The sequence below is a fragment of the Mastigoproctus giganteus genome, chromosome 7 (assembly GCF_048544385.1).
Source record: "Mastigoproctus giganteus isolate SK-2022 chromosome 7, ASM4854438v1, whole genome shotgun sequence".
NCBI lineage: Eukaryota > Metazoa > Arthropoda > Arachnida > Uropygi > Thelyphonidae > Mastigoproctus > Mastigoproctus giganteus.
In genome coordinates, this window is record NC_143581.1 from 155067046 (window position 1) to 155081856 (window position 14811).

Below are 14811 nucleotides of genomic sequence, written 5' to 3' on the forward strand. Positions count from 1 at the left end.
TAAAAGCCAATGAGAGCTAACATCAGCGAATATATAGGATCAGGGCTCCCACTCACAAATTTTAAAAAAACTTAGATTGCAACTTAAATAAACCCAAAAAAACCTAGTTTTCATCATATAGTATAGCAACACAAATAAGATAAAACTTACCATGCAAAAATATCTTTTATTTAATTGTAATCAGAATTTTCATCCCATTCAGTTCCCTCCACATTTATTTTTTGAAGTTCTTTCATTTTTTTCAAACGTTCTTCGTATCTTTTATGACAAGTTCCTTGTATGATTTCTTTTACCAATTCTGATTTAGGTTTCCATGTATAGCAATTTTGATTAGATCTATTTATCGCCTGTTTTGCCATTAGTCGATTTTTCACAGTTTCTGGTTTAAGGGAGTTCGTGGCTTTTGTTTTTATATGGTTTACTTGGGAGAAGATTCTTTCTACGCTTGCCGAAGAGTGAGGTAAAATAGTTAGACTGGTCATAAAGTTAGATAAAATCTCATATTTAGAATTATTAAAGCCATCTTTTACATTACGTAACAGATACCAAAACTCAGGGATGGTTTTGTAAGAGAAATCTAAATCTTGATTTAAACGAAATGATCTCCATTCATAATCTAGAAGATCTAGTTTGTCTTCAGAAACAAGGTGAGGGAACTGCATTGCTAAATGGAAAATTGAGGATGGCGAATTGGCACGATCATGTATCACTGCTGGGTCAAGAACATTGAGACTGGCGATAATTCCATCATCATTTAGAGGAAATCTTTTTCTGATTTCCATACAAAGTTCAACAAGAAATTTTAAACAATCATTTTTAAACCTGCTTTCACTGTCACCAAGTGGTGTTGAATTTAATAAGACCATATAACGGCCTCCCAAATATATTTTATTCAGAGGCTTATGATTTATTGCATTGCTTGGATCAATTTCAACCAGCTTGCACGAAGTAATGACTTCTTTTATGAAAAAACTAAGAATATTTTTATACTCAATTGAAACCATTGAATGAAGTAAGTGCAATCTGAAATGCTCAGATTGAAATTCAATATTCAGACAGTTTACTTTCTCAAGTACATATCCTAAAAACAACAACATATGCTTAGTTCCTTTGGTGATCATAGTATTGTAAATATTCCCTGCACCATCGATTTTGTCAATTTTTGATTGAGACTGAAAATAAAGAACTAACGCATCCCACTGCTCAATAATAATTTTTATTACATTGCCACGGGATAACCAACGTGTTTGTGCTAATTTGGGGATTTTATGCTTAGCAGTATCTACAACATCTTGAATCATTTTGAACTCGTTTAATCTTTTACTACTACGGGAAAAATAACAAGAGATATCTTTCATAAATATTTCTAGATATGATGGTAGTACCTTGACCGAATGACTAGCACATAATGCAAAAGAATGGCAAACACATCCCATTATAAATACTGATGGTACATCCTTTTTTAGCAATGACTGGAACCCACTCTTAGTACCCATCATAGTGGCACAATTATCACTATCAAAGCCAACGAGGTTACTTATTTGAATGTTTTTTTCTATGAAAAGATCTTTTACAGCTTGATAAAGCCCTTCTAAAGTACCATTTTCGACACAAGCAGTGTCAAGTAACACATCTACAACATCAAGTTTTTGAATATCAAAATATCTAACAACAACAGCTAGAACTTGCGATAAAGATAAATCTGTACTTTCATCTATTATCATTGAAAACTTGTTGTTTCTGCATATGTTAGAAATGTATATTTTTTCATGATAGGCTATGCCATCTTGTATAAGATAAGAGACTTTAGTCGCCTTCATCTGAACTTGTTTTGCAATATTGCTATCATGAAATGCTTTCTTACATGCTTCTATAAGGTGATCACATTGCGCAAATGGAATATTATGCTCAGAAATGAGTGCAGCAATTGTTAATTCTGCCTTTGCTACTTCTTCATTCTCCGTAGGTTTACGTTTTGTGAAGAACGTGTCTAACGTTGAACTTGTCTTAGCAATATTTGCACTTTTTTTATGTTTAACTGTATTTTTATGCGCTAGTAACATCGATTTATTGGCATTCTTTAATTTCATTTCACAACAAATACAGTAAGACGCACCTTTTTCATTACTATCTTCTTTCAACCAATCCTTTAATTCCGGATCTTCTAACCATTCATTTCTAAAATTTTGAGTATACCACCGTTTACTCATCTTTCTCTGTGGGGAAAACGTTTCAGACATTGGGGGCAATTTGTGGGTATGGCTAATTAGCAGTTATCTTATTTAAAATGTTCTATAAAATAAAAAATAAATCACTAATCCATTAACATAAAATAGAAATAGTCACTACAATTTAAATTTATTATATCACTGTATGCAGTACATGCATAAATATAAAAATCACACCAAATAATGCAATAATACCACGAATGATCACGAAAGACTGCAGTAAAGACCGCCTTCTGCCTGCTCAATAGGCTGCGCATACATGTTAGTAACACGATCATGTATGCTTACATGTATGAACATGTAGGCGTAATTTCATAGTGTAGAACCCTGCGAAAACTTTGAAATCCTTTTACATTTGTAGTATTTTGTACAAGCACTTGAGATATTACAAATTATGATCAGTATTGTTAGAATATAAAATTAAGAAAATTGTAAACTGTTATTAAATGTATTAAATTTTATTGTATTTACAAGAAATAAAAATAAATTTTGACTTAAAATTAAAAATTACCGAAAAAACCCAGATAATGAGATATTTTTGCGAAAAAAACCTATCAACCCAGATGACAATCAAAAAACCCAGATCTGGGTGGAAAAACCCAGGAGTGGGAGCCCTGTATAGGATCATTTCACATGACCAACCATATGAAAAGCAGTTTTCTATAGTGGAAAAAAGCTAATCTTTGATACTCTTACCTGATTTTCGACATTACGTTTTACATGGAATTTGATTATCAACAAGCTGTTCAACCATATTGTACCTTGAGTTTGACTGATATTGGAAAATATGCTGTTTGGAAAGTTGCTATATCAATAATCTTCAGAGAAGCACTTTTTTTTTTTTTTTTTTGAAAAATTCTCAAAAAGTGCCAGGTTTCTGAGAATTCTGGATTTGTTGTTATGGAAGTTTCTAGTGCAAGTTCTTAAGTCACTTACCAAAGTAACTGAGGTTACACATGATAACTGTCTGGGGAGCAGATAGAAGGGGTGATACATTTGAATTTGCTTTAGGTAGGAAAAAAATTCAGACAGTTTGTGTCATTACTGAGTGTAGACCATTGAATGAGGAACATTGTGGGTAGGATTACTTTTTATTTTCTATTTTTACGGAGGCTAGAAGTTCATAATAATTATAGTTCAGGTTTCAATTGAAACAGCTTGTTATGGTTTTACATTTTCCACAAAAGTGTCCATTGTTCCAATACATATATTTTGTATATTGCATCTATAATTAGGATATGGCACTAGATCATTTGTTGAGGCTATGCTAGAGGGATGTTTTACAGCATCACTTGAATTCGTAAGGCTTTACTGTAATGTGATGTTATAAAAATTGACAACAGTATGTAACAAATTTTCAAAAAAAGGGTTATATTTATCTGCATTCATTGGTGTTTCTGTATGAATTTGTGTATGCTGATTCTGGACTTGGCCTTAGTTTTTGCATAGCATCAACGATTGCCCAAAAATGAAAGAAAAATAAATACACAATAATACTATATCGCATTTATTAAAAATGTTTAACTTCTATTTAGAATAGAATAATTACTAGAAATAAAAAAAATAAGCTAATAAAATCACAAATTGAAAAGTAGAAACCCTTCTCTTGATTAAAATATAAAAAGTACTTTAAGAATCTAGATCTTACATATAAGTTATGTTATTAACTTTTATTTCTTTATTTTAAATTTTATGTATATTTATATATAATTTTATGTATAGGGTAGAAACATAAATGGCAAATGTAAGGGCCACAAACAAAATTATCTATAAATATGATATGGTTTTACGGCCTGGGAACAAGCTGGAGGGCTACAGGTAGTCAAAGTCATATAATGTATAAATATGTTTACTCCTGATGGCGTGGAAGGGCTGGTAGAAGTAGTAGGGATAGAAATTACATATACGGATGGTGATTTTTGATGATTTGGAAGTTGTTGGCGCATCGGCTTCTGTGGCCATATTGCACCTCCCAAGGTTTTTGCAGTACTTTGATCCAAGCCCGAGGCGGGAATCGAACCCGCGACCTTTGGGTTGCCGGGCAGGTACTTTACCCACTCGGCTAGCCCGGTCGGCTTACGGATGGTGAACTGAACTTCATAAAAGTAGAGTGTGCAGATGTGTTGGACCATGGAATTAGCCTGTAAACAAGGAAACAGGGGTGAAGATGGAGACCAAAGTGAAACAAAAGGAAGGAGGATGGGATATCAAAGAAAGAGCCCTGTAAGCAAGAGTTAGTGGCAGACAGAATGCTATAGTTGCCACATCAGTGCAGCAGGTGGCAAAAACAAATTATGTTGGTATTTCCATGAGAAATAATTGAGAAGAGAAGAAGAAAGTAGCACATAGGGGTAATTTAATAATATTATGTGAACGAATAAGAGTGAACCGGTGTAGCTATAGGTTGTCGACAACATTTTTATCCCCCCACATTTTAACTCCCCTCCATTTCTCAGACAAAATTTTATCAACAATGATCAATACGGCATTATGGTGGCCCACTTTATGTGCAAACCCATGCAAAATTTCTAGTCAATAGGTTGAGTGGTTCCAGAGATACAATGCTGTGACAGACGGATGGACAGGCAGACAACCGAATGACATTTTAAGGGTCCTTCGTTAGACTATGGTCCCTAAAAATAATAAGTAAAAATAAATAACATAAGTAAAAATAATTTTATAATAAAGTTTTTGTAGAATATTCCAAATTTTTATTAAGTTTTCATCCGACAGACACCCTATGCCGACTTCTTTTCTTCCTCTTTGTTTGTGTCGGTTGCTGAATGACGTTTCCAAAGCAGCCACGAATCAACATATTTTGCTGGATCGAAGCGGGTCAGCAGTGGGCATACAAGTTTAAGAAACTGTAGTGAAGAAACTGTTTTTGTCATCAACAAAGCTCTGGTTGGGCTGACAATCAGATTCATTGGTGAAAATCCTCGTTCACATTCACTTGATGAAACTGGTATCGTACTCAGAGTGTTCATCAAATTCTTCAATTCTTCCGAAACCATCTTTTCAATTAGGTATCCCCGAAATTAGGTATCCATGAATTGCATTTAACTGTAACCTAATTGACAATTTTCTAACTTCATTTTCACCAAATGCCAACAATTCATGCTTAGAAGTTTAATACCTTCATTGTCCTTGTTTTCCTTCTCTCGTCATCGGTATTGTCACTAGTTCTTAAATTTGAATTGTTTCTTTTCTTTTTTTTTTTTGAAACTGTCCAAAATGTCAGTGTTATTCGGATATTCAGGTACTGTGACCGTGTAAACAGAGACAGAGAAAATTTACTGAAAAATGTGGATAACGCACTTCCGCGAAACAACAGATGATTATTTGTCGGGGTAAAAGAAAATCACTTTTCTAATTCTTGAACAGGGCACTTACAGTTGATTCACGAAGGTGTCCTATCTACGGCCCACCGGGAAAGTGAACTAAAACAGCATTTTAAATTTTGTTAATTATCAAAAAAAATCACATTAAATGTTTTGTTCAGAAAATGTAATTGTGTATTGTACTTAATAAAATTTTCAAATATTTTCAATTTTACTTTTACATGCAACAAGATATGGAAAATGTAACACACTAAAGAAATCTAACTTTGAATTTTTTTTTAATATGGTTCCTGTACGGGAAATGTTTGGACACCACTGCAGTAGAAGGTGGACCAGAGCCCATTGGGAATACACTTGTTGTTGATTTTGGGAATACACTTGTTGTTGATTTTGGGAATACACTTGTTGTTGATTTTGTTGATCTGCTCACTCACAGAGAAGTAAGGTATGTTACTACTCTGTGTGCTCACTGCAGACCAGCACGACTTCTCTGCATGTGGAACAGGTGGTCGGATAAGTTTTATCAGGTACCACTAAGTTGCAGAATGGTAATCCCTCCAGCTCTCTTAATTCGCGCAGCAGCACTAATTGCCTAAATTGCCTAAAGGCCAGAAATGCGAACAGGGCATACGGAGTTAATTCTCTCCCAATCTGTTCACTATATGAAAATTTTCTTGCTCAACGGAAACTATTTTAAATGTAACTTAACTTCCAAGGGGAATTCAAAATAATTAAACAGAGATTTGACTGAGTAATTTAGAATTATAAAAATGGTTATACAGTTTTATATAGAAAATATCTTAACAATAGACAGTGAAAAATGTAAATTAAGTTAAATAATTTTAAGCTTATTTGAATAGTAGATAAACATGTAAAAAAAAATTTACGGAATATTACAAATTTCAAAGTGCACTGCATCCAAATGTCACACGTCACTGTTAATAAAGGTTCCGGTATGCCATACCATTGCGTACTGTCACAAAAAAAGCACTGGTCTTCTGTCAAATGGATGTCAGAAGAATTTTGACCAGTCTTAATGCAAAGAAAGGGACAGGTCCTTCTGATATTGCTCCCCTTGATCTCAAAACCTGTGCTTTGAGCTTACTCTTGTTCTGCATTGTCTTTTTTCACTTTCTTATTCCACATGTGTTTTTCCCTTCTGCTTGAAAATTTGCTCGTATCCAACCAGTTCCCAAAAAGGGTGACAAATCCCACCCATCCAATTATTGTCCCATTGCACTTACTTATACTTTTTCTTAAGTAATGGAGAAATCTATTAACGGCCAACTCTTAAACTATCTAGAAACCTTCAATCTGATCAATGACCACCACTATGGATTCCATCAGTGTCAACCCACTGCTCACATTCTGGCTTATGTTACCCATGTATGAACAAATTCAGTGGAAATGTTTGGTGAAACTCAAGCAGTTGATCTCGACATATCAAGGACGTTTGATTGTGTTTGGCATAAAGGTCTTCTAAATAAGCTTCCATCTTATGGTTTTCCAACTGTTTTTTGTAATTGGGTATCCAGTTTTCTCTCTGACTGTTCACTGCTTATGATGGTAGATGGCACTCTGTCTTCTAACTTCTCCACAAATGCAGATGTTCCCCATGGTTCAGTTCTTTCTCCCTCTTTTCCTCTTTTATATTAATGATCTTCCAATTACTGGTCTTCTGGAAATCCTAACCAGAGTTTTGCTGATGATAGCATATTGCATTCCACCTTCTAGTTTGAAAAACCTTGCTCTTCACAAACAGCTTCAACTTCTCGAATATCCACTACCAATTCCTTAAATGCTGATCTCCAGGTAATGCTTCAGTGCAGTAAAGACGACTTAGTTGATTTCAATCCTTTAAAACTCAGTCCTGTCTTATATCTCACAAAAAGGATTCTTCTGCTTCTGAGCTTATCTTTGATGATACTCAGAATTCTAGACAAGATCACATCTCTATTAGGGATTTACCCTGACTTCTAATATCTCTTGGCATAAGCACATCATAAATTGCTTCCTCTGCATCTAAAAAACTGGGTTTTCTCTTTTGCTCTCAGTATTATTTTTTTCCAAAAATTTAGTCTGTACAAATCTCAAATCCACCCTAAATGGAATATTGTTCTGGTATCTGGGGCAGTGCCCAAAACCTCTCTCAGGCTTCTAGATTCCATTCAAGAGAGCAATAGGTTAATTAATGACCAATCTCTAACAAAATCTCTACTCCCTGTTTCATAGATGTTCTGTTTCTGCTTCCTGTCTTTTCTATAGATAATTCCATGGGCAATGTTCTTCTGAATTGGCTTTTATAATTCCTGCTTTCTCTTTCAAACCAGTTCAAACATGTGTGGCAACCAGTCAGCATCCTTTTACTGTCCAACTTCAAACTCACAGAACCAACTTTTCTTTTTCCTTGTTTATTCCTTCATCTTCCATTTTCTGGAATAACCTGTCTTTATACGCACTTCCTGAAAATTACAATCTACAGAAATTCAACTTTAATGTCAACAAGTATCTTCTTTCATCTTCTCAACTCTAAACCCATGCATGGTATTAAGTACTATAGGTTCTTAATACCTCTTGTGCTTGGGGTTTCATAAAAAATAAAAATAATATTACCACTTGAAGATATGGAATCCTTTATATTGCACTGATTAACTATCTTCACTCTAAGGCGCCTCCGTAGCCAGGTGGGAAGGAGCAGCAGTGCGCAGCACACGCTTCTTGATTAGACCGGGGTTCGAGCCCGTCACCACCAAATACGGAGGATGCGGAAAGGTCAAGGGAATGACCACCGCATATCCCGGAGCAATATGGCCTTAGTTGCTAATGCTCCTAAAAACCAAATAACTAACTAACTAACTATCTTCACTCAAAACTTCCTGCAATGATGCATTCAAATGTGCATTAACTGCAATATCCAAAGCATTTTTGCATGAAGAGAGGATCCCTCAGGGATCTGTACTTAGTGCTATTCTATTTATAGTTGCAATAAATGTACCAGAAGAGCAGCTTCCAAATTCAGTGGACACAGAACTGTTAACTGACAGTCTCAGTATTTCCCATCACAAGGCACACAACCAGGAAATTTCTTTGGATGGGGCTAAGGATCAGAGCCATTTCTTTGAATCTAAAGAAAGTTACTTGGACTACCACCATTTTAATTGTCTCTTTGAGAGTGGCTGAAGCCTGGAAGCCTCTCTGTTGGGTGCTTTCAGGAGTAGTCTGGAGGGGATCAGTGGGCTTGTGTAAGCCTTGTATAAATTAACTCCAAGGCTTGTGTAAGCCTTGTATTAATTTTTTGTGATTATCTTGATCCCCTTGTTAAAAATTTTGTTTTATAAAATTTAACAGACTATTTTAATTGGAGATGACCCTTATTATTAGCTGAAATATCAAGTGAACCCCTTTTTAACAAATTGTCAGCACATTTCTGGCTGTACTTGTCATAAAAAAATTCAGACAAGAAAGAGATAGCTTCAAGAAGCTATTACCAAAGTCAGTACATAGGCTTTTTCCCTAAGTCAAATTGCTGTTTCATTATCTTTAATAAAGTTTATTGTCATTGATTATATGATTAACTTACCAGAGCTAAGCTGCTGATTAATATCATACTGATGACTACTGTCTCAAAATACTTGTTTTCTACAAGCGAATAACTCTTTGCTCTTAAGGTTGAATAGAAATTCCAGAACTGTGAATTTTCATCTCCGGCACAGCAAGGAAAATATTTATAGCAAATATCGGGACAACAATCAGCAGGATATTCTTCAATGATGATATCTTCTGCAGCATCTAATTTGTCTGTGTCCATATCATCTTCATTTGTAATAATCTCTCCAGTTTGATCACTATCGTCTACAAAAGAGTAAGATACATGAAATGGAGAAGGAAATACTTTGAACAAGCTCAAAAAGAACACAAAGGGCTATGAATAAAACAAATATTAAAATTAAAATATGAATCATCAATTATGGCCTTTACATAAAAAACACACAGTAGTCATTAATTTAATTGATTTACTAAGAGAAGAAAAATGTTAAATAAATAAATAAATTTCAGTTTATTCTTGATATATCTGAGGTGAAAAGAGTTTATGTATTTGTTGTCACTACATATATATTAAATTAACTGTTAGATTTTCAGTTCCACAGTTCACAATGGACCACGAACTTTTTTGCAGAAGCATATGGGCTTGAACCCACAACCTCCTCACTTGTGGCCATGCATGCTAACAACTGGACCACAGCCATTCCCTCAACATGTTTAAGGTTTTGTTTCACTTCCTGCTTATTATTACCATAAAAGTCCAAATATTTCTATGTATGTATCATGCTTATTTGCAACAGTATGAACTGGCTAATGGCCCATCACAGCATAAACAGGAGATCACATTCAATGCATGATGTATTTTCTTAAAGATAAGCAGCATTTTCAATATAGTGGTTTCAATAATCATTTTATTGTGTTCATAATGTGAATGGTACTTTTTGTTATTATTTCAAACTATAAGTGACTATATAAAAGTATATTAGCATCAGTAGAAAAATACCTGATATAAGTATATCAGGTATTCTTTAGCAAATTTTCATATTTGTTTATAATTTTTTCCCAGTTTCAATATAATGAATTTAAATTGAAAAATTATTTGATATAAAATAATTCATAACAAATCATATGCTAAAATATCAATTATTTGAAAGGTTCATAAGGTGACTGGCATTAATATAATAAAAGCCCAAATATTTCTGTATATCATGCTGTGAGTTGGCTGGCACACATCAAATGTTTGCAATAATAGGAGCTTCAGTAATGTTTTGAAATTGTCCTGTCACTGCAATAGTTCTGATATAGACTGAACTGAGTTTATTGTGAGTATAGCGCAAAGAGCAATTTTTTATAATTACTTTAAAGCACTAGCAATTATCAAACAAATAAACAAAAAAAAAATAATAACAAAGAAACTTTTCACTAAATTGGTTTTAATAAATTAGTTAATTATCTGTAGAGTAAAGGAAGGTTCCTATGAAGAGAGAGCGACTACAAAAATGCTAGTAACAGAGCTTAGAAATTAGGCATCTAGAGGTGGGTAGTCATGACCTCATAAAAGTTTTATAAGGAACTAAAGGGTAGGATAGCAAAATAAATAATTGTGGAATTTTCACAATGAAAGAGAACAAAAATCGACAGTCTGGCAAAATTTAAGAGGCAACTGGAAAGTCCTTTTTGACACAGAACGAGTATGACAGGAGTGGTTTTATTTATTATTATTTTTTTGTTTTTGCTGATGCAGCAAAATCCTTCTTACAGCTTTTACCGTAATTAATACTAAAACATAAGATTTTTAGAATAATAAACAACTTGTCATAATTTTTATTTTATTTTTTTAAAAATCCCATTAACTATCCTGAAATTTTTAAGAGGTTTGTTTTCATGTCTGTTTATTATTAAGGGTTTCCATTATTTTTTCTTATGATATGAACATTTATTTTCATAATATACCTAATAATTTCATTAATTTTTTTCCATTTAGTTCATAATTAACATAATTTCACTAATATACCTTTCAATATATATATAATATAGATTAAATCTACCATAACCTGTAGTCTATGCTGTCATGAGATATTTTTTTACCTAAGGCAAATCAAGCATAATATTGATGATGTTATATCACGCTTAATGTCCAAGTTTGCAGATGATATAAAGTTCGGCATGGTTATTAATGACACTAATGATAGTACGCTGCTGCAACAGGATCTAGAAAAGTTGAGCAGATGGGCTGAGAGGTGGCAACTGAAGTTTAACATTGACAAATGCAAAGTACTACATCTGAGTAGAAGTAACTCCAGAGGAATGTACCAACTGTGTGGTACTACACTTAAGGTGGTAGAAAATGAAAAATACCTGGAAGTAATTGTGCAGTCAGATATGAAGTTTCTGAGCAATGCAGACAGGCTGCCAGGGCAGGTCACGGGGTTTTGTCAATGATATACGGAAATTTTGCTAGCAGGGAAAAGGAGATGATTGTCCCTCTGTATAAGGCAATGGTCAGGCCATGCCTTGAGTACTGTATACAGGTCTGAAGACCTCATTTTAGGAAGCATGTAGATTTGCTTGAGTATGTACAGAGGTTGGTGAGGGGAACAAAAGGGTGGTCTTATGAAGAAAGGCTTAAGTTCTGCAAATTGCAGAGTCTGGAGACTAGGCACCTACGAGGTGATCTGTTTAAGGTGCATAAGGTCTTGAATGGGTTGAGCACGCTGAATTCTGATGGGATTCTTCCACTTGTTCAGATTACGAACCTAAGGGGCCATAAATTCAAATTGAGGAAAGACAGATGTAGAATAGATGTGCGGAAATTTGCCTTTAGCCAGTGGGTGGTTAATTGCTGGAACAAACTTTCGTCTGTTGTTGTGGAAGTTGATAGGTTAAATTAATTTAAGGAGGAATTGGACAAAAATTTAGAGGGAATTTTTTTTTTTTTTTTTTTCAGCTGATGCTGCATAAGCTCATATACTTGCTTTCTTGCATCACATGCCACTACTACTATCCAGACACGATAGACTACAAACTAATATGTTGCAAGCCTTGTCAGTCAATTCAACCTGGAGAGATTGTGCAAGGCTCATGGGTAGAATTTTTCTCAATGTGGACTGTGCTTGTTAACAGGAGAGACTATTTTTACAGGGATGTAATACACTTGAATAGGAGTGCAAGGATATTTGCTGATGCTATCAAGGCAGTAATATGAGGGTCAGAAAACTGCTAGCTTGGGGAAGGGGGGGGTACACAGACTAATAGCTTAACTAGAGCTGCAAGGAGAGGTGAAAGTGATTCTTGCACTACTACTATTGATACATACAGCAGCCTGGAAAACTGTGTTTGGGACTTCAGGCCCACTGTGGGTCATCAGAGAACAAATAAATACATGGTCTGTGTTAGGGTAACTAAAAAAAAGCACATGTGCATATATACTTGCATGTATACTAATACTAGGAGCATTGTAAATAAATTTGATGAAATTGAAGTGCTGATAAAGCCATCAATTGTGGACATTGTAGGAATAGCTGAAACATGGTGCTGAACCTGAATATGGGGAGTACAATGTGGACAGAAAGGACAGGAGAGTGGAGGGGTTATTTTCTTAGTTAAGAAGCATATTAAATCTAAGGAAGTGCATCAGGTTTACATGGATGACGAGTGCAATATTGAGTCATTTTGGTGATATAAGAATTGGGAAAACAAAATTGACAGTAGGAGTGTGTTACAGGCCCAAACACTGTGATGAGTAAACAAAACAGCTTTACAGAGAAATAAATGGACCTGGAAATCAGAGTGTCTTATAATGGGGGATTTTAACTTTCCAGATGTTGAATGAAATTTGTGGATTGGCCACTCAAACTAGAAGACCTTTGTGAATTTCTTGGATGACTGTTTCATACAGCAGCATGTTAGAGAGGCAAGAAGAGGAAGCAATACTCTTTATCTGGTTATCAGCAGTAATTCTTTGTGCATTAAAAATCTGCAGGTAAAAGACCACTGGGTGGTAGCGATCACAGTGAACTAATGAGAAATTTAATTAAAAACATGACTACTGTCAAGGGTAAAGGGAAAGGATTTTGCTTTAGTTGAGTGGGGTGGCTATAGTGGTCTCTGAGTTTCTAAATTCTGTGCAGTGAGACCAACTGATGATGTTAACAACAGGAAATTGCAAATGGAAAGTATTCAGGAAAGTAATCAAAAAAGATACTAGGCATTTCATACTAAAAAAAAAAAAAAAAAAATACTGTTCAAGGCTTAAACTTAAATGGATGTCAGATGATCTATTGAGACATGTGGCAGACAAGAAAAGAGCATGGGATGCATATAAATTATCAGGTGATACAGAAGCCTATGGTAGATATAAGCCAGTCTATAATCAAGTCACAAAGAAAGTTAGGCAAGCGAAGACAGATTACGAGACATCTTTGGCAAAGAATGCAAAAAAAAAAAAAAAAAAAAAACAGCAAAGACTTCTTTACTGATGGAAACTCTAGAAGGAAGGGGATGAATCCGATTGGCCCACTTGATGCTGATTGTTTGACTGTTGATGATCCTGCTCAGGTTGCAGAGAAATTGAATAAGTATTTTCCATCTGCATTCACGTGAGGAATTCTCTAAACTCTAATGAGGAACTAAATGACTTTGTGATAACTGAAATGAAAGTGGAGGAGAAATTGCTGAAGATGGACATAAAAAAAGGCACCTGGTATGGATGGAATCTATCCAATTATAGTAAGGGAGGCAGCAAAGGAGGTAAGAAACCCTTAGTCATAATTATGAGAGCATCCTTGGATTTAGGGGAGGTCCCTATGGACTGGAGATGTGCAAATGTGTGTTCCCAATTCACAAAGGGGGATCAAAGGGTGACAAGAGTAATTACAGATCTATTAATGCAAATGTTTTCCCAATTCACAAAGGGGGATCAAAGGGCGACAAGAGTAATTACAGATCTATTAATGTAATTTCTGTTCCTGGTAAAAGAAGTAATGCAGGTTCATCTAGACAAGACCACAATTATACTTCATACACAGCATGAGTTTATTAAGGAGAATTCTTGTTTGACCAATTTAACTGGATACTACAATGTGGTCACAAAGAAACCGGATGCAAAATATAATTTTGTTATCATTTACTTGGATTTCAGGAAATCTTTGGATACTGTTGCAGGTAAATAATTGGTGTACAAATTGTAGCAGTTTGGCATTAAGGGCAAGTTTTTGCTATGGATAAAGTTGAGTGGGAGAAGACAGAGTGGTAACCAATGGACATTGTTCTTCATGGACTAATGCTATTAGTGGAGTCTCCCAAAGGTTCAGTTTTGATCCCATTGTTGTCTTCTATATTTATCAATGATATTGATGAAGGTATATCAGTCTTAATGTCAAAGTTTGCAGATGACAGATTGGTTGGCAGGGTGGTTAACAACAGTATTCAGGGTGAGCTACCGCAAGAAGGTTTAGGAAAATTGGGCCGATAGGCTGAGAAATGGCAGTTAAAATTTAACATTGATAAATTGAGGTATTGCATATTGTAACATTAACCCTAGAGTAACTTATCAACTGTATGGTACTACACTCAGGTTGGTGGAGAATGAAAAAGACCTTGGGGTAATTGTACAATCAGTACATGAAATTCTCCGAACAGTGGAGACATGATTTTGTCAATGACAAAATCATGTCTCCACTTTTGTCAATGACACAGAA

General features: G+C 34.8%; 1 protein-coding gene across 1 annotated transcript in view; it reads right to left on the reverse strand.

Annotated features, from left to right (window-relative positions):
- LOC150083272 (sodium channel protein para-like) overlaps positions 1-14811 on the reverse strand; it is a 1345866-nt gene that overhangs the window by 334722 nt on the left and 996333 nt on the right. Inside the window, exon 24 of the mRNA XM_090377950.1 lies at positions 9150-9421. Coding sequence (XP_090234076.1) covers positions 9150-9421 — 272 coding nt within the window. The remainder of the gene's footprint in view (positions 1-9149; positions 9422-14811) is intronic.